Source organism: Lytechinus variegatus, chromosome 2 (assembly GCF_018143015.1).
Source record: "Lytechinus variegatus isolate NC3 chromosome 2, Lvar_3.0, whole genome shotgun sequence".
NCBI classification, from domain to species: domain Eukaryota; kingdom Metazoa; phylum Echinodermata; class Echinoidea; order Temnopleuroida; family Toxopneustidae; genus Lytechinus; species Lytechinus variegatus.
The window spans coordinates 22,597,722-22,619,001 of record NC_054741.1 but is presented as its reverse complement, the minus strand read 5'-3'; the positions used below and the strand labels follow the sequence as shown (position 1 = coordinate 22,619,001).

At 34.4% G+C, this 21,280-nt stretch overlaps 1 protein-coding gene across 3 annotated transcripts in view; it reads right to left on the bottom strand.

The window, feature by feature from the left end:
• The window catches only part of LOC121407591 (serine/arginine repetitive matrix protein 2-like), a 61,245-nt gene that overhangs the window by 15,544 nt on the left and 24,421 nt on the right, over nt 1-21,280 (bottom strand). For all 3 annotated transcript variants that reach the window (XM_041598736.1, XM_041598737.1, XM_041598738.1), the window contains 3 exons: nt 3,733-3,896; nt 2,336-2,444; nt 193-221 (listed from right to left, as the gene is read on the bottom strand). In XM_041598736.1, coding sequence (XP_041454670.1) covers nt 193-221; nt 2,336-2,444; nt 3,733-3,896 — 302 coding nt within the window. The remainder of the gene's footprint in view (nt 1-192; nt 222-2,335; nt 2,445-3,732; nt 3,897-21,280) is intronic.

The window sequence follows — 21,280 nt, the reverse complement described above, 5'->3', positions numbered from 1 at the left end:
AGCTACTGAAAGTGAAAGGGCAATTTATCTTGAAGTAAGATCGATAAGACTATATTACAATAATAAGATAAAACATACGCAGATTAACTGGACAAAGGTCACTTCCTGGAATAAACACTTAAATCAAAATGAGGTACATGCAAATGCAGATATTGAAATCGGAATAAAAGGAAAATTAAGAATTGAGTTTACCTTATAAACCGTTCAGCTGCTTTAGTTTGCTGTATGGTAGAGGATAAAAGACAAACAAAACACTAATATCAAACAAAATCCTTGAAAAATGACCATATAGAACCATTGCTGAATTATTTACATACAAATGAAAACAAAAAATTGGAAAGTATGCATTATCTGTAGGTCAACCTATCGTGGCTGAAACCATTTTTCACTGATTATGAGTAAGTAGAATAGAGTACTGTCAGTCAGACATATGACACAGCAAAAACTCAGGACTTATCATTATCGAAAGTGTTCATACTTCACAGTCACACAGGGTGAATCAATGTCATAGGCCATTGCCCAGATAAGCTAATAAATCCGCAATCTCATTAATAATTTGATTGGTCCATAGCTTGTTGTATGCAGGCAATAAAAATCATCTTAATATCTTCTGCCTTTACAATAATGTCCGGTCATATGATCTGACATCATACACCATTGCCTTTGTACACAAAACAATTCTGAGGGATGAACTGTGTATTAACAAGCCTCAAAGGAGCCTTTGACACCGAAATACATATCTGACTGAAGAGTTTGATAATGCTACAAAAATTCAGTTTAAGGTTCATATCAAATATTAAATAATCACAATAATCATTTGTATTATTTATAAACATACATGTGACAGTCACATACTAAAAGGTAAATTTTGTGTTTAAAAAATGAGTCAACAAAGAGGACACCGGGTATTCATAATTTCATATGTTCCATACACACATTATGTAGCAACATTGAAGCAGATTATTCAGGCAATTCCCCCATGCAATGAAAAAAGGTAAAATAACATAGGCCTACACTTTATCATTACACAAGATAACAAACCTATCTTTGGAAACAGAAACATTACGGTGGAACCATAACAATACTATCAATACGCAGACATGGTGCAAAGTCTAAGACAACAATGGGATGACACACATGTAGAGTGTAAACACAATTCATTTGTTTACACTGCGAGTTTGCATGTCTATCAAGGTTGAATTACAAATTCAATAAAGCAAACGTTTTTCCATTGTTACTTTTCTGTGGATGACATTTTTATGAGGTTTTATTATTTGGTAATCAATTTCAAATATGTTGGGCCTTTTTTGGTTACAACTACATGTATTTATACCTGGAAGTGCACATCTATTAAAAGTCCCACAATATAATTATGCAGAGGAAAGGGAACAGGAATTCCTGTTTCCATGTGTGGTAAAAAAAAAAATGCCCATGCACGCAGACAGCTCCAACCGGGAAAAGGTTTCCCCTTTTGACCTGCTGAATGCTAGAATCGAGGCTACTGGTTTTTCATGCATTTCATATTCGCAGAAAGCCAAAGGATAAATGCTTATGTTCTTTGGGAGGGGAGGGGGGGGCTGTACATATGACATGACATGATTTACGATAGACAACCATCATTGTACATTCCGAGGAAAGGGGATACAAAATGACCCCCTGAAAATCCTTCAGATTTTTTTTAAAAAGAGTCCACGGGACGCGATTATAACTTTAATGGAAGTTCAAGGACAAGTCCACCCAAACTATAAGTTAATTGGAATAAAAATAGAAAAATTCCACAAGCATAACACTGAAAATTTCATCAAAATCGGATATAAAATAAGAAAGTTATAACATTTTAAAGTTTCGCTTAAATTCACAAAACAGTTATATGCCCATCCTGGTTGGAGGAAACTGATGACGTCATCCACTATTTCTTTTGTATTTTATTATATGAAATATTCAAAATTTTCCATTCACTGTTAAGTGAAAAAGCAATTAATTCCTCCCTGAACATGTGGAATCAGCATTGTTTAAGAATATATGGTTCAGTCAGCTTGGTCCTTATTGTCAAATCTGTAAAAAATGAAATATTGTATAATTCAAACAATAAAAAACAAAAGAAATAGTGAGGGACATCATCAACTGTCTCATTTGCATGTCACTCAGTAGTGTATATCACTGTTTTTTTTAAATAAGCAAAACTTTAAAATATCATAACTTTCTCATTTTACATCCGATTTGGATTAAATTTTCAGCATTATGCTAGTTTGATTTTCTTTATTTATTCAAACCAACATTTTGCCAGGGTGGACTTGACCTTAAGTAGCTCTGTTGGTGTAGAGATAAAACCTACCTTGTCCAAATTGTAATGGAATCCTTGTCTTGATTTATCTGTAGTCTTTGTCTCTTCTTGATGTTCTTTCATCATCTCTAGCTTCTCATTGCTGATCCGTATTGAATCTCTGGGAAAACATACAAACAAACAATAAATAAATAGGCCCGTATTCTGAAGTCAGGTTTCAATTTAACCTTGGTTTAAAGTTGTGGTTTACCTATGGATAGCTGATTGTGGCATGAATCTTTAACAGTAGAATTTCAATGTATTAGCTCATTTTTCTTTCAAATCATTCTCAACTGTTTGAAAAGGATAAATTAGATGGCTTTCTTCACCATTCATGAGATAGGGAAGAGCATAATAATAGTGATAAAATATTACAGGTAATATGGTTGATTTCTCTGGGTTGCCGGACATTGTACCGTTGTCGTCTATGTTCAACACTTAACATGAAAGAGTTGATTTTCTGGTGGGGTTCACTAACATTACAATTTAGCACTACTATATATACTGTACATGTATACCTATTACTTATCAAATAACAATAAGAGCATATCAATTAATCATGGCTTATCTTGTCTAGAACTTGGTCAATTAATCTCGGCCCATTTGTTATGAATACTGCCATTTGATCCCTGATGACCCTAAATTGCATGGGAAGTGAAACAGGTGTATTTCAATTTTAATCTTAATCAACACTAGATGGGACATAAGTTGTTTTTCCTTTGACAATATTGAGCTGTCTAATCGCAAATTATACCACTTTTTAATGAATTCACCCTCAAATAATCCAGACAGCTGGATGCGGCTCAGTATGCAGCTCGGCAATAAAAATTGCATTCATGAATGGAAAAGGAGTCTGTATTATTTTTTTACAAGTGCAGTGAGGAAAAAGTGTAGTTTATCAACATGAAAAGTCAGTGCACTGTATGCACATGGGAAACAAGACTGCAGAGTAAGCCCCATTACATCATTTGAGATTCCTGTTCATGACTTTCAAGAAAGACGACTGGATCCATCCGGATTGAGCGCAGCTCCAGTCCTCCTAAAATGACGACTTAAATAATTCGGCTTATTCTACTCCTCAACTTGTCATGATTGAAATAGCGTATTCAAGAATTCATGAAATGGGTATTAATGATGAAAATGTTTGTCCAGATCTCCTACAGCAGTATCGGCGAAAACCGGATCTGAATCTAAAAAAAAATCACTTTTTATGATTCAGAACATCCCCCCCATAAAAAAATCAAGCTCCCGGCCTAGAATTTTAATCAGGACCACATTGATCACACTAATTTATGTTACACTTTACTCGCTTTCCATAGTTATGTTTGATTAAAATTGATCACATTATGGCAAATGACACAGATCCAAGATTTCACTTTTTAAAAAATTCAATAAGTTTGAATACTTACAGGAGTCCGTTCTTCAACGATTCAACAATGACGGCCATACGGCCTGGTCTTGGTTGTCGAGGCATTCTCAAAGTGTTGCTAGGGGGCGGTAGCATCCTTTGCTGAGTACGACGACGATCGCGCAGCTTACGCTGCGTCACCGGGCTGGTGAACCCTCGAAGGCCCTGAAAAATATAATGAATAAGAAATACACATTTTAGATTCTTGTTATATATTGTTGTGATTGCAATCATTGCACAACTAGTGAATCTCATTGGGTGAAATTCATGTCAAGAGCTTGTTACGGTAAACTGCAGGTGATTTTTCCTTCTGAAGAGGCAGACACTGCAACCTAGGAAACAATTCATCCATATTTTAACCACGGTTTAGACCAAATAAGCCTACAACAGTAGGGCTACCATTCTGTCACAAAATTGGTAAGGGGGTGCAGGCCCCTAATATACTCTGGGGTAAATGACTAGAGCTCATCACCGAATAAGATTTCTTTTTCAAACTGAGATAAACCCCTAAGATTGGCAGGAGAAACCCAATGATTATATCATCTGGTCATGCTGAAGATACCAACTGCTAATCAATAGAATTCACAAGGGAATAGGTATGAGCTTAGACTGGCTTTCCCCTGGTGCAAAAACCACCTGAGCCTGTGCTGTTAATTTATTATCAAGCCAGTGGTGATCATTTATCATCTAGCTTGGCTTGATATTGCAGAGAAAATGCAGACATGATGTGGAGGCCAACATGGCTACACCATGGACCTGGCTACACACACTACACATAAGGGAAAAAAAGTATACTTCTAACCAAGCAATCAATGGACACTAGAATTACTGGCATTCTACAAATGAATTCAGAAAAGGTATAAAATGTAAAAATGAAAACCAATATTGAGCATGATGCATGTCTGCATGATTGGCAGAACTGTTAAAATATGATTATACATCATGGAGCTATTAGCTCCATGAATACGTGTATGTCTGCATAATATCAATATAAAATCCACTGAAGCCATTCCATGTTCTGGGCTGAAGCTAGGATTCATGCTCTCTTAATTCTCTTTTAATCTATGAGTGATAATGTTACACGTGGGCCTGGCTAATTTTTATGATTAGAATGGGGTTTTGAAGGCCTTGAGTTGCTATGAAATTTTTACCGTGTTTACACATTGACTCGGCTCGGGGGTTGAACACGAGAGCCGTGCTCAACACGGCAATTTTATGCTGTGTAAACGCGATCAGAGTGATCCGCGAGCCGTGTCGAACACGGCTTTATCGATCTTACAAAATCGAAGGTTTCAACCCGCGACCCGAGTCAGACTCGGCAATTTTTTCGTGTGTAAACAGAAAGCCGTGTTGAACTCTCTTGACCTAGGTCACTGCGCGCGCTTTCACTTTTGGCGTTGTTGTTCGCACGGACAAGATTCGATTCCGGCGGTGAATTTCCCGCCTTTAATTTGCGACGTCATAATTCTTCTTCCGTTCGAGATCCGCGAGCCGTGTTGAACTCGCCTTTTCATATGTACGTATGAACGCGATCTCTGATCCCTTCTTCGCAGTCTTCAACCCGGCTCGCGGATTCAACACGCGAGCCGAGTCGATGTGTAAACACGGTAATAATTGTCTTACATGGATCAGGCAAGTTTATGTTTTGATTTGTTGTACCTCATTATTGTAACAACTTTATTTTATCATGTTTTATAGCAAGTTATTCATTCAATCAATCATTCACACATTCATTCATTCATTCATTCAATTATAAGAATCAATGAAATCCAATTAGAATAACACTGAATAAAATAAACAAATGAGTACATAGAAAGAATAGAAAAATACATTAATCAAGAGGATTAGAAAAAAATACATAAATTAAATCAGAAAATGTTTTTTTTGTTAAAATGCTAGTGAAATTCCAACAAACTAGGAAGTAGGTAATGCGTCTGGACTGTTTGCACTTTGAAACGTGGGGAATCACTGCTGCATATCAACAGGGCTCTAAAAATGGGACTATGAATCATAGAGAGACATGGGAGTATCATGGGACAGTTACCATGGCAACGGTGAAATATGTTTCATGTCTGGAATTTCCTCTGAGGAGAAATATATAATTCATCTCTTTAGAAACAATCTTTCTGAGGTTTGGCTTTGACAGCTACTGATTCTGATCCAGTCAAATGGGCAAGATGTTGTAAATGACGAGGGAATGCAGTTTTACAAGGCAACATTTTCTGAGCAACTTTCATGTATCCTTCGTGACTTATAGGTTTAGCCATATTTGCGTTACAAGTTTAAATACTCACTTGTAAAAGAAACTAAAAAAAAAATATACGTAATGATGCTTATAGCCACACTATAGGCCCTACTTCTATGGAAACGAAAAAGAAATCTATTGCCATTAATTTGCACATCAACAACTCCATGTGAGAGTTTAAAGAAAAATTGATTTCCGTAAAAATGTGAAATTCTTTCAAGGTTGCCAAGTTTTTCATCTCAAACACTTTACCAACATTCATATCACTTTCTGGAACAGCTAGACATAACAATTTACATAAAGAGTCCTACATCTATATGAACAGACTGATTCAGAATGAACTTCAGATAATTATCAAATAGATCGACAAAATCATGCAAAGCCTACAAGTCGATGAACTCCATTTGTCCTTGTTCTTCCGCTGGCCTACCAGGGAATATAAATTATGACCATTAAAACACGATGGCAAAAAATCAGGTCAATGCTCAGTCAGGGTTTCTTTCCACAGTATTATCAGGTCATTTTTTTCTGATATAGTGCTACCATTTAGATGTATTTTGGTTTGGATGGCTTAAAGGTCAAGTTCACCCTCAAGAAAAGTTTGTGGTAAAATACTTGGAAAAATTAAGAAGGGTGAAGGTTCGAGGAAAATCCATTTAAGTTTATAAAAATTTGTTAGAATTTTAAGTTTTGGATTTGTAACATAAATGAACAGCTTCCCCATATGTTATGTAATAAAAAAATACATAACTTTCATTTTTGAATTTTTTGTGATGACTTATTTTTAATTTTAGGCGCAGGTATGAAATAATTTGTTAATTGATATAGTGAAGTTACAATAAAATATGTTTTTGATTTTCTGAGAAAATGACATTTCATTGATTTTTTACCATACATTTCAGAAAGCTGCTCGCATGTATGACGTAACAAAGCAAATAATAATTCTAATAACTTTTTTATTCTTTGATGGATTTGCCTCAAACCTTTGCCAATATTTATCATTATCTATTCTGCTATTTTTACAATGACCTTTGTGTCAGGGTGAACTTCCCCTTTAACAAACTTGACCCGGAAGCCTGTTTATGTTTTTAACTGTTGCACAGTAGGCCTACACGATCAATGATGTATTATCCATCCGCTGTATGTTGATGATGAGAACCTTTATTTTAAACTTCAAATGCCTAGACTATACAAAACAACAAATATATTGTACCCTCAAATACTTTGGTGTAGCATCATCCACAGCCAAATTAAATCTGTGACATAATCGTTTGAAATTGCATTCCGCTTTTATTCAGATCAGGTAGTTTCCACCACTGGGCGGAAATGAAAATGGTACATGTACATGTACCAAGTACATGTACATTACTACCGGTACATTGTATGTCTTTGTTCATTTTTAAATGGGTGTGAGGATGTAGATGGAACCTAATCAAAACTTTACATTTTTCATGAATTTTTATAATTTTTCAGAATGGCCCTAAAATAAAATTTTTGTCATGGCAAGTTGTAAGCGATTGCATCCTTGGAGATTAATGAAACATTCATAAATCAATAGTCCTGAGCATTGAAGTCGAAAACCATGTAACAACACGAGTACCGGAAATTGCATTTAATGCACATGTATTATACATAATTTTTTGTTATAACAAATGCAAATATGTCTGAATATTAGAATACAGGTGCAAAACAAGAAACCAAAATCCGTCAGCCGTATCAATATCAATATTTTTAGTCAGGTTACAAGCATGATCAGTTTTCATGCTTCTTTAATAAAATCAACCAAGATGAAAAAAAAACTCATTGGGAATAGAAATACCATTCAGTTGTATCATTTCACCACCATTGAGAAATCATTTCATGGTCTTTGACTTTTTTCCATAATATATTTTGATGAATCATCAAGTGATACAAAATGGTGCATTTTGTATCTGATCACATATTTATTTATCATAATACTGGAATACTATATAACTACACTACAATACTAAACAGAGCCAACAGCATCACCATTTCACAATAAACATGAGCACAGCATTTGGTCTTTAGCAGAAGTTATCAAATTTCTAATCATAGGAAGCATAAGACGCTTTAGGATCATGGGTCTCATTAAAAATTTAAAAGTATTGAAAATCACTTGTTCAGATGTATGTTTGTTGTTGAGGGGGGGGGGTTGTTATTAGCGAGATTGTAGCCCACTTATAGCTTCTATATTCCATATGTTTTTAATGCACACTCCAGCAATTCAGCAACATTTATCCAAAACTCTTTCATGTCTTACAAAATGCACATTTTAGTACTACTAATTTTGACATTGCCAATTAAATATTATTTCAATCGTGTGTTTTATTCAATCAAACACAATGGCCCGAATTCACAAAGGTGGTTTTGAAAACCCACGGTTGAGTCCACGGTTTATGCAGATTTCCTATATAAATTACGCTTAATTTAGGCGTATCGGGCGCGTGTATAAAACATGTCCAATGCTGATGCACGCTTTTGTCACAGTGCGCCATATTGACGCCTGTTACCATGGTTAGATACGCTTTTTTATTCATGAGTCCACTGTCTGAAGAGTGGACTCATGAATAAAAACAGTTGATTCATGAATAAAATAGCGTATCTAACCATGGTAACAGGCATCAATTTGGCGCACTGTGACAGAAGCGCGCATCAGAATTAGACATTTTTTATACACGCGCCTGATACGCGCTCAATTAAGCGTAATTTAAACAGGAAATCTGCATAAACCATGGACTCAACCATGGGTTTTCAAAACCACCTTTGTGCATACGGGCCAATGAAAGATGAGATTTGATGAGTAACTAAACATCCTAAAAGATACCCGACTAAAAATCATCATGAATAAATGTAAATATGATGAACAATTTGATACCTTTCAAATATTGCAAACATTCTTTCATTTTTGCCACCTTTCTACTGATAAAATGATAGCACACTGAAAATAGAGCTGTAAAGCCGACTGACCCTATTGCTAGGCATTAAAGAAGGGCATATCAAACATGGTCATGTTTACCAAGTAAACCATCTCAATGTTTGATTAGGTCTGAGTGACCAACCGCCATTCAATGACCAGATCATGGATCTTCCTAACTGTTGAGTGAAATGAAGATGTTTCTCCATGAACTTTAAAGGGGAAGATCACCCAAGTTGATTTGTATAAGTACAGGAAACTGGAAGGAACATATCAAAGAATGTTTGACAAAATTCCATCAAAGAATTTTTCAGTTATGATTTTTTTTTCAATTTTTCATTTTGTGATATCACATGTGAGCAGCTGTCCCATTTGTCAAAAAATCAGAAAAATTACAAACTTTTAATGGTTCATGAAGACAGAAAATACTGGTTTTGATAGAGGTGTGTTCGGCCTATAATGAAATAATCTGTCTAATATTTTAAATACACAGGTAAAGTCAATTAAATTTTCTCAGAAAATTACATTTTTTTAATCGAAAAAATGTCTATAATTCTTTTTCTAGAGTTTTGTCATCATTTTTCCACCTTGAATAAAGCTAAGATGCTGTCTGTGTGATCTTTCCCTTCAGTAGCTGATTCTGAAGAAATTATGGATGATTAAGCATAAAAAGACACTTGGATAAAAGGCCCGAGTCATGTAGATTCATTACTTACCAAATTCAGTGTAACTTCTGTTTACATGTACTAACACATCCAAATATAAAGTTGAAAAATATGAAACTTTTAATGCCACTAAAATCAACTTCTTCATGCTAGAGCATATGCTAGTTTGTGGTGACAGCGATGATATATGTGGGCATTTCATTCAATGTGAGAAAGACAATCACATCATATCTTACAGTAGAAACAATCAAATCAAGATAGTCCTGAATAGGAAAATCCTTGATTTGATAAAAGCTTAAATACAAACACAAATTCTGCCATGATAGTCCGTGCCGATAGTATGCATGTTTCTGTGAAAATTGCATAATTCCACATTATCATGAATGTAAGTAGTTCAGGTGTTAGAACAGCCTTGTCCCAAACAGGAATCAGACAATCTCAAATTCAATTGTAACAGATTTTCATTGCCAATTTGGCATTGCCAACAAACTTGCAAGTAAAATAGGGATGGTTTCTCTCCAGAGAAACTGAAAATTTCAGATCTTGAATGTGGAAAATTTCTTATTTTTTCCAACTCCAGCAATCTATTCTTTTTTTGTTGTTTGGGGTATCAAGCTTGAAAATTATTTTATTCAAGACTGTATTTAATTGCTTCATGATTTATTATCCTCTTCTCTAATGGCATGCATATTGGCCATTTGGAGACATACACATGTAACAGATGCATTCCATTCAATACATTTCAAAATTTCAATATTATTATATTGATTATATCTACACAGTTTTAAAAATAGCACATTGTTTAAGCCTGTCACTCAACAACAAGTTGGTTAAACTTTTTTTAAAATTGTTGTCGGGAGGGACTGGATTAAACAACAAGATTAAAATCTTAAACAGCATTTTTCCAGTGTAGGGCTCATGAAATCATTCAAGATTTTTAATGAAGGATACTTGGTAGGCTACTCATACATTAATATGAGGATTTAATGAGAAAGAAGTTTCCTTTCCCCAATTTGCTACTTTTTCTATTGAAAAACAATGAGTAAATGAATATAAGAGTGTGAAGTATATTTCAAAGTTAAAAATCAAAAGATTCTCTCAAGTGTCAATGCATAATCAATAATGTGGTTGTCAGGAAAACTTTCTTTTCAATTCTTGACAGAAGTCAGCTTTAAGAAAATCATAAACATGTTATTATGAAAAGAAACAGAAGAGAAACAGTTGGTTTGCATTAAACTTGAAACGGAAGTTCCCTTTTTAAATCGGCAAATCAAATAATCAATATTGATTTATAGAGCTAGCAAGCATGACTCACAGTTTGTTATTCGAAGTCATTATCCCATGACAGACTTCATATTCTATCGAGGCATTTGATCTTGTGCTTGGTAATACAGAGAAAATTTTACATACCTAAAGCTCAATGGAAAATATATGTTTATTAGAATAAATAGGACTATACTTACATAAAAAGTTGAGAAGAAATTGTGATAGGTCGTGTAGGGCATCAGCAGGGTTATATAAGTTTACAAGCAAAGTAAAAGAAAAGAAAAAAATCTTAGCTCTAAAAAAAGACCTTTATGTACATGTATATGCATATAATTTTGATTTTTTTTTTTTGGGGGGGGGGTAACACACATACCGCAGGATTCTATATATGTATACAAGTTTGGGTTAAAAATATGTGTTCTGTATGTGAGATAGCTCCATCCCTGGATCTGTATGTATGGGGGGGGGGGGGGATAGTGGTATATTTTTTAAATAGTATCATTTATTGAAGGGGGGTGCTGTTATGCATGATATCAGGTAAATGTCTGAAACAAGTTGAGCTACGAATGGGATGGGATCTTGATTTGAGTCTTCAGTAACTACAATGACTGGGTATTCAATTTCAGGGCTGGGAAGGGGGAAGGGTAAAATAGATGTAGACCAACAGGTGCATTCGACCAGGTTGAGAGACACCACAGAGTGTGAACAGAATTTCATGGGGAGGGGTGGGCTGAGAGGTGGTTTGATTCCCCGGAATGGTGGGGGGGGGGTCTTTATTTGATCTAATCAATTTTTGCAAAAACTTTATTGACTGTCATCAAAACTATTAGGATTGATATCAATTCTAGGATGGGGTGGGGACTTGATTTGATATAATTAACTATTTAAGCCTTGTTACATTTTTTAAATTCATTATAATCTACACAAATAGAATGAATGTCAAATCCAGGATGGGGGTGGGGAGGGGGTCTTAATGAGATGGTGATAGATTGAGGGGTGTAGGTGACACACTGAACTAATAAAGCTGTCAGCGTGGTAGCCAGGTTTCCTGTCTCCCCTTACAGTCCAGCCCTGATGAGAGTTCTTTACATGCCTTGTAATATACCCTGACCAACGTAGTACACCGTTCTATGGTGTCTTGCGATATCATTCCACCCATGTCCGCTACATGTAGAGCTGGGTGACTATTACTTCAGACCCATGCGTATTGACCATGCAAATGCCATAATCCACTTCAACACTTCTAAGGGTTTAAGTATTGAAAAAGGTCTGATCTAAGAAAATAATAAGAAAAGAAATTTGCATCTATTTGAGGGGGGGTCTCTAAACTGTGATTGTGTACTTCATGGAATTCCCTTTGTAATTATGAAACCTGAATATACATGTATGTATGGCCTACGTCACAGAATTAAATTAATACACATTTCTTCAGAAGTCCATCAAAGGCTTATACATTTTCAAGGAACAGTACAAGGAGGGTCACTCGGTGGATGATATCACTTTGTAAATATGGCACAGGGACTTTTAACAAAAAAATTGTAACAAAATAATTTGTAGAAAACTATCCTGAATAACTCACATAAAGAGTCAACTCATGGCAAAGCAATTAAGTACATTTTAATTAGACAACACTTGCACATAATGTGTGATGATGTCACAAATGTACACAAAACCAGCTATGCTAAAGAATCCCTTTTCAGATTATAAGCAGAAAGATGAAAATACAAAGTATCAGTATCGGGACATACATGTAGGCTATGATGCTACCAGCACCTAAATTACAATTTAAATATTAAAGGCTTATTAAATGTCTTTTTGATAAAAACTCGCTATATAGGCTATTCATTATTGACTTATTATGAACTTACATGTATCACTTGGTATAATATAAAGGTTACGGCACCAGACACAGAAGGGTTGCAGAACCTCAGCAATGAATGCACATTTGATATCAATATCTCAAGCTGTAGTATAATATCAATATCACCTTGGCCTTGCTAGACTAACTTTGACCTGAAATACAGTCAATATTGAGATAGGCCTACTACTGGTATGCTTCCACTGCTATGGCTTGTAAACAACAGAGTACAGTGAAACAATAATAATACTCAGCTTTTTCAAAACAAAAGGATTTCCACACACATTAAATCATTCACCTTTGTTAATTATTTGAATTTTCTCTTATGAGTGAATTTTGATCACTATTTTATACTTTGTTCTTTTCTTTCTCCATCGTGTCATGTTCAGTTGTAATTTATATTACTGAAGGCATTTTGTAAACAAATCTATTTAGTCTCTTCCTCTTTTTGTTGATTTCATTGGCCACTATTCCACTAATGAGGAATGATGACTTACAAAATATTCCATTCTATGGTTGTTATTACCGGTAGTATTATTCATCCTTTGCTGTGGTCAATGCCACTGGTGTATAAATATTGCAAGTTTATTATGCAAGCAGATCTCCCACTTACTTTGAATTTATAAGGAATATTGGTTAAAAAAGGAAGAACCAATTAAAATTGATGTTCAATTGATGAATGTATTTACATCTTTGTAATAATAAACCCACTTTCTTTCCAAATTAGGGGTGAAATTTAACAAATTAGAGTCTGAAAGTTTCTGAAACATAAATTTATGCAGATGCAGGAATGAGTGCTATAATACTGTACCATTGCTTTTCAATCAGATCTAATCTAATTTCTAATAAACCTCAACTTTCTTTTTTTTTTGTCAATCATTGCAAATGATAATTTTCCATGTAGGCCCAATATTATAGACAGCCATGCATATAATTAAAAGAAATCTACGTAGGCCTACCAGTAGATCAAAGTAATATTTTTTAACACACATAAAGATCTAAGGGATGCAACTGCGTAGGCCAGTGCAATGAAAATAAGAATTTGCGCATGTGTTATGTTGTAAACATGGATAATTATACTTCAAATAAATGACATCGCTAATGAAACATAAACATGAATACAATACAAACTTGCATCCATCGGTGTCATGAAAGCTAGTGAGTTGTAACATTCAATCAAATTCATTAACATCTTGATTGAAACACATATAGGCCTACCTGCATGAAAACAACCTGTAGAGACCTAAGCCAGGTCACTGCACTGGACACACTACATGCGTGCACTCTAATTCATAACACACTTTCACCACCATCATCATCATCATGACCATAAAAACCTACACTCAGACTGACTGTGTTTTCACTTACTCTATTTCAGTACACCACTGCTTGATTAACATTACATTACGATAATTCCATTATATCCAGTATGGTCCCAGAGTCTGATGGTTCTCTCCCCCTGGCCCTATTCAGTTGTTATAAACGATGAATACTCGGTAACGAGGAGTACTATTATTCGATCTCTAATCTATGTGTAGCCATGTAGAAATCATATCCTACTGTTCCTTCCACTCGGCTCAGTCCTTCAATACTACAGCATAGCCATCTATGCATACAACACGCTGAGCGTTCTTGTGTGCGCTCAATACCACCAATACAAAGAATGGTCAGTATTAGTCTATCCTTACAGACACTTTCTATTCTTTTTCCCCAAGGAAGATCCTGTTTACAATAGGACTATTATAGTCTACGTATCAGACCTCTAAATCCTTACATACACTTCAATTTATTGAAAAAGTCCTAATCATCTTAGGTCTGTGCAAGGGATAAATAAGTCTGAACCTGACCTGAATGTCTGCAAATGACAGCGTTTTTTTCTTTTGGCTGGGCTTGTAGCGTTCACAGAGTACAGACTAACGTGAAAATCACATATTCTAGACAATTTTTTCACCAAATAAATTTTGAATATAAAAGAAATGATTATCCTCACACCTTCCTCTCCAGAAATCTTTGAGTAATTTTGAGTTCAGATACTTCATAAAACTTGTTAAAATAATAAATTTGCAATAACAGTTTAAAGCTACTGAAATCATGTGATTTGAATGGCTGTTGCAAACTTGTCATTGAAAAAATGTACATTTGTTATTATAACAGGACTTGTAGATTTGATATCGACAAATTTGATGTCGAATGAAAAATGTCACAATGCAAAACCATGGTTTCAATGATTTCTTGAAAAAAGGACATTTCAATGCAAATTTGGACTTGAATGTCTCAAGTTTGTTTGTAACAACGGAGACTGCTCCCAGTAAGTGACATCTGTAATTTATATTTCCCTCTAATTTTACATCTCTTAACTACAATCTCATGCATAAAATAACCCTTCGTAGTTCATCTTCATCTATCAATGAAATTTTTTGTATATTCATTTAGCAAAAGTAGACAATGGATTGAATAAATTGTAAAAATTTGAGCAAATTCTTGATACAAAATGAAATTATGAATCTTCAAAGTTTGCAATCAATAGCACATAATTACAAATTACATACTGTAAAATGCAAGTTCACTACCCTCCCTCCCACCCCCTCCCTTTGACTTTAGACTAAAATTAAATAATAACTTGTATGGGGGTTGTTGGCAGGGGCAGTGAAACCAAATAGGATCCATTATAAAATTACCCTAAATAGGAACTGTGCATTGCTCATTTTCTGCACAGAGTTCAGGACAAGAAACTTATTTGATCATGCAGAAACAATGATTTCTACAGGATTTTATTCTCTGAATTGACTACCCTTTATTTTACAAACTCTTTTGCTCTTTTTTTCCCCCTCACGTGTGATTGTGGTTACATTCTGAAAAGGCACCCTTCTCTCCTTTTCTAGTGTGTGAATGCAATACAGGTCTTGCTAGAATGTAACATCCACGCATGATAATATTCAACAAAGTAAGATTCCCAGCTTTAGACGACGCTTCAATTTTCTAACAACATGAAGTAGCTGAAAGAAGGGGATTTGTAACAGTTTGCATGACATCCATTTGTCAAATAATTCCATTACAGATAATCTACGCCCATCCCGAATCAATAAAGAGCAGGTTCCGGTGACTGAGTATGCACAAAGAATGTGATCACCATATCTTCAAACTCTCCTTGAAATTTCACATGCAAATTGGAAGATATGAAATACAGTTCTACTAAACGTATACCTCTGTTTACTTTTCTATTGAATGATGCTTACTTTGATATATATAAAGTTATATTTCATTCCTACTTTTTCATGCATTTTCAAAGTTTATACATCTAGACATCAAGAGAAAGAGCCATTTCTGATTCTCAATTACTAGGAGCTTTATAAACATCTTATCTTCCATCACCGATATCATCAAACCAGTTAAAGTGATTGGTTAACATTGGTTTGACTTTAAAAAAATCTGAGCTAGAAGGTCACACTTGTCACCTGTGTCTGTGATTTGTTACAAAAATGAAGCCCAGAAAAAATTGTGTTCGAAAATAATTATTCAGTGCTTCAAAAATTGAAATATAAAGTGACCGGAAACACCATCTTAATTTCATCCCATACACTTATGTGTAGTATTTAGGCGTCTATAAGACACCTATTTACAAAATCAGGGTTTGCCTTGTAGTTTTAGCTTTTCATTCTCAATAATGGTTGTTTTCAGGGTTTATTAGTTCTAATACATGCACTTGTACACATGTTTCATCTTGGTTTGAGAATTTTTTAAATCGGCTGCTCACAAAGTTAAACAATCCCTTTAATATTTCTTTGCAAATCGACAAGAACATTCAGATCCCTTCAAAGTGTAAGCGAATCCTCCCATTGACTGACAGATGAACTGATACAGAATTTATTGAAGCATAATTGGAGAAATATGAGAACCGAATGGTCAAAGTGGAAAATTGTACCAAAATGGAGGCAGTTATAAATACTGAGATCAGTACAGGTTCTGAGATCAGTACAGGTTCTGAAATCATAAATTGGCAAATTTTGACATGGGGAGATCTCTGACAAAGCAATTGATGTCTCCTATGATTTTTCACATTTTTATACCATAATAGCATTTTTTTATGAGGTAAATGCAGATCTCATATTGGTTTCTTTAAGAAGATGTCCATTCAAACATTTTGTTCAATCTTGTCTTTATATTCCCCTTATACATATCTATCTACACAATTTGAAGCACATCAAAGGATTTGGTAAATCTATTTAAAGATTATTTCTTCAAGATATTGAATTCAATGTCAAATGAAATAAATAAGTATATTCTGAAGCAAATCTAATAAGGAAGGTGTGATCTAACATGCAATAGTTATTAACAAAATTAAAAATAATTAAAGTTGATTTGCTGGAATAAAAAATAAATGTCTGTCAAATAATAAACCCAAACAGAATCATCAGATTAATTGTAAGATTGGATTGCGAGAATGATAATCTATTATAATTCACACTAACGAACCAAAGGCTTTCATGTATCAGTTTCATACATTACAAGCTGTAAACCGGTTACAAGTAATTGCACTCCACCAACATTCATCTCTATTAAAGGTTGTCATCAAAACTCATTATCAACTGATGAATTCATGCAAACAGGCATGTTACACAATCATCACATGCTCCATTCTCCTCAAAGCCATCCAACCATCATTTCCAGAAATGTTTGTGACTCTCTGGTCTTATATGGTGACCAACTTGACCAATAAAACAGTTCATGACATCTCAAGCCTTCACATTGTTGAGCAGTTGTACACAAATCTACAGCTGCCAAGTTTGCTTGACAAGTTCAATAACAACTATATTATGTTTTTCCTTTGAGTCTGAATTTAGACTATCATCCAATAAGTCAACCTTGGGTCTCCCTCTTGAATATTCATGTATGAGTCATTCCCCTTGGTGCAGACCTATACAATAGCAACTATTTGAGCTCCACCCACGTGTATGAGCTCACAGCCAATCAGAGTGCCATAGCCCTGAGGGCTGTTCTCTGATTGGTCAATCCTACTCTTCTTCTGGCTAAACAGAGTTTGGATGATGACTCAGAAGTGAGCTGAACTTTTGGGAGGAGATGGTAGAATCTAGAATTACCATCTTCTTCTTCAGAAAAGCTATGATTTAATCCAAACACTATTTTAAACAAACCCTGTTTAAACTGCCACTTGCATTACTTTGTCATGATTCTGCTGTTTGGGGATGATCTGTGCCCATGTAAGTCACAATGTGATAGTCATGTGATGAAAAAATAATAATTTTTACTCAGTGTATACAGAATGATGTATTTCTACTAGTGGTTTCTTACATATTCATATTTGCTTACAAATATCAAGGTCTCCAGTATTACTAAAGCAGTTTATAACTAAACACTGGAAAGCCATTTAAATCTCAAAATGCCCATAATAGGCCCAATTCAGTACCAGAGTGGATCATCAATACTTAACTTGATAAATTACATATCAAGTGGGGTATATCTTACCTATAAGAATAAGGTTGATACTAGTTTCAAGAGCCTGATTGAAATTCTCAACAACATTCTCAGAGATATTTCTGCCCAGTCCAACATATATTTCAACAATAACATGTATTTGTTTGTTTAATCATCATATTAATGACAAATTTTGCTTTCACAATATCAGTAATTACATCATGTGTCTAAATAGACACGTGAAGAACTGATAATAAAACTATGAAATTGTTAAAAAGTAACTTATTGCAAAAACATCCTGAAATGCAGGTACAGTAAACCAAAAGTTAAATTTGAACATTACTATTAAGTGTATGGCACTACAGTTTGCATAATGTCGTTGTATAATCTTGGTATCATATGATCATAAATGAAGCAGAAACCACTATTGAAAAAGTAAATCAAAATCCTGAAAGGGGTTAATTTTACCCCCAATGTACCCTCTTCCTCCCCATCCCTCTGTCTCTTTTGCTTTAATATGACAAACAGAAAACTTCAAAGAGAAAAGTTTCCCCTCCCTACACTCCCCATCTAATAATCCTGCTATTATATTAATATTTGTAGTATTTTACACAAAAGTTTTTACCCCCATCCTTTCTCTTTGTTCCCCTATATCCATCTCTCGTTTTCTCTCTGTTCCTTTTTTCTCCCCCCTACTCTATTGATTCTACTGACCTTGCTTGTGTGTGATGGAAGACAAAAGTTCAAAGGTTGAAAGGACCCCGCCCTCTAGAAAGTTCAAACAATATCTTCATGGGAGACATATTTCATTGAATAGATCATTTCATCAATCCAAAGACCCAATTCACACTCTTATTGACCTTATCTACATGTTCCCTCAAAATGCAAAAAATAATAATTCAAGTACGTAAATAAAAGATCCGCATTAAACTGCTTATACATGGTTTCAATTTAATCTGAAATGAACTTGATTTGGAAATCAGACGTCAAACCCCAAAATACTAAATTTTTTCCCAGTGGTCAATGACTTGATCCAGAAGGGCTTTATGTTGTTATCTTGTTGCTATCTGAATCTCAATATATGTGAAATATCAACACTATTAATCTTCACTTAATACTTTTGAAATTGACACATTCTTTTTCTCTCTCTATTTTAATTCTGACGTGCCTGATCAATACCTACAGCTTGACATTTCATTTTTCAATTATATTTCTTATGACTATTCATCATTATCTTCTTTTTCCCCGATGAGCACAAGATCTACTTTTCGACATGGGTAAATGTGGTCTTCTAAATTCGAACTGCACGTAATTAAGATAAATCCAAATTTGGACCAGTCAAAGAGATCAAAGTTTAGTCTATTGTACACCACTTGTTAAAGCACTTTATTTGGACTGGCCACAACGGACCAAGAAGCGAGTGAGAACGGGGTCTGACACCAGAGGGGGTCTTGTCAAGGGTTAATGCCCTTTAGGTATAATTATTCAATGTCATTGCTAAAGCCATTTTCATATTCCAATTTAGACATTCAGGTGCAATTTCAAATGCTCCCCCTTTCCGCTTATCGCTCACTTGCAAGGGAAAAAACTATGGTACTGAGAGTAACTTATTTTTGTATGTTAAATTGAAATCACAAAAATCCTACAAGAAAAATCTGATAGGGAGAGCTTGAACTTTGCAACAACAAGTGAATATTTTGAGTAAATTCCAAAGTAAAAACTGTAAGGAAATAAGTTCCTTCAATATTTCACAATTTAAATTTATTTCATTAAAAAATTAAATTCCTAAAGACAGCCCATTTTAATAAAAAAAGGAGAGAAAAAACAAGCTACTATTAAAGAAGAGAAAAATAACAATCAGTTCAATATAAACCAGTATGACCAAAATATGAACATTTTCAAGTCAGTCTTCATTAACAAGGGGAAATAAGTTATTGCTGCCATAGTTACAAAGATAAAAGGATAAATCACTTTGATTTGCCAGTCAAAAGTCAATTATCATTGCACCTGTTCTACAATCAATAACACACAAAGATATTTCATGAAATTTTTTGTAGACGAGTATCGAAGTAGGAATGGAGCATGTAATGCTGAAAACTGATGTTTCACTGATGACAGCTCCAAATATTTAATTTTCCTATTCTTTATAGATCACATACATTGCCTGATTTTTATCATCACTTCTCTCTCTTTCTAATTTGTAAAATAGAAATACTACTGGTCAATTTTCACTATTCTGTTTCTTGGGGGATTCTTTAATTAATATCAAAAGGTCAAGTCCACCCCAGGAAAACATTGATTTGAATAAATCAAACTAGCATAATGCTTAAATTTTCATCAGAATCGGATGAAAAATAAAAAATTTATGACTTTTTACAGTTTCATTTATTTTTCACAAAACAGTGATATGCACAACTCAATGACATGCAAATGCGACAGTCGATGATGTCCCTCACTCACTATTTCTTTTGTTTTTTATTGTTTGAAATATACAATATTTCATTTTTTACAAATTTGAAAATAATTGTTTCACTTGACAATGAGAAAATCGAAATATTTTATATTTCGTATAATAAAATACACAAGGAATAGTGAGTGGATGACATCATCAGTCTCCTCATTTGCATACCGACTAAGATAGGCATTTAACTGTTTTCTGTAATTAAGCGAAAATTATTTATGATGAAATTTTCAGTGTTATGCTTGTTTGATATTTCTCTTTTTATTCAAATCAACATTTTGTTGGGGTTGACTTATCCTTTAATATTGCCTGACTATCAATATCACTTTTATCTCTATCTTAAATGAAATAACTTGATGTCTTCTCACCATTCTCACTATTTAGTTTCTTGGGGTTTCTTATATCAATATATAAAATGTCATAACTTAATAAAAATTCAGAGTTCCCTTTAATCTCTCCGCTTCCCATCTCTGTTTCACATCATATTTTCAACCTCACTTGTTTCTATCTTTCTTTGTCTCTGTCACTTTTGAAAAAGTGCCGATCAACCAGATGCCCTATTGTTTGTAGCTTCCGTTGAGCAGTATGAAGCTACTGTTGATTGCATGCATTACTCCATGCAGCAAGGAGACTGGCTTCTCCTAAAAACATATGTCCTGATCAATGATTTATTATACTCCTTCACG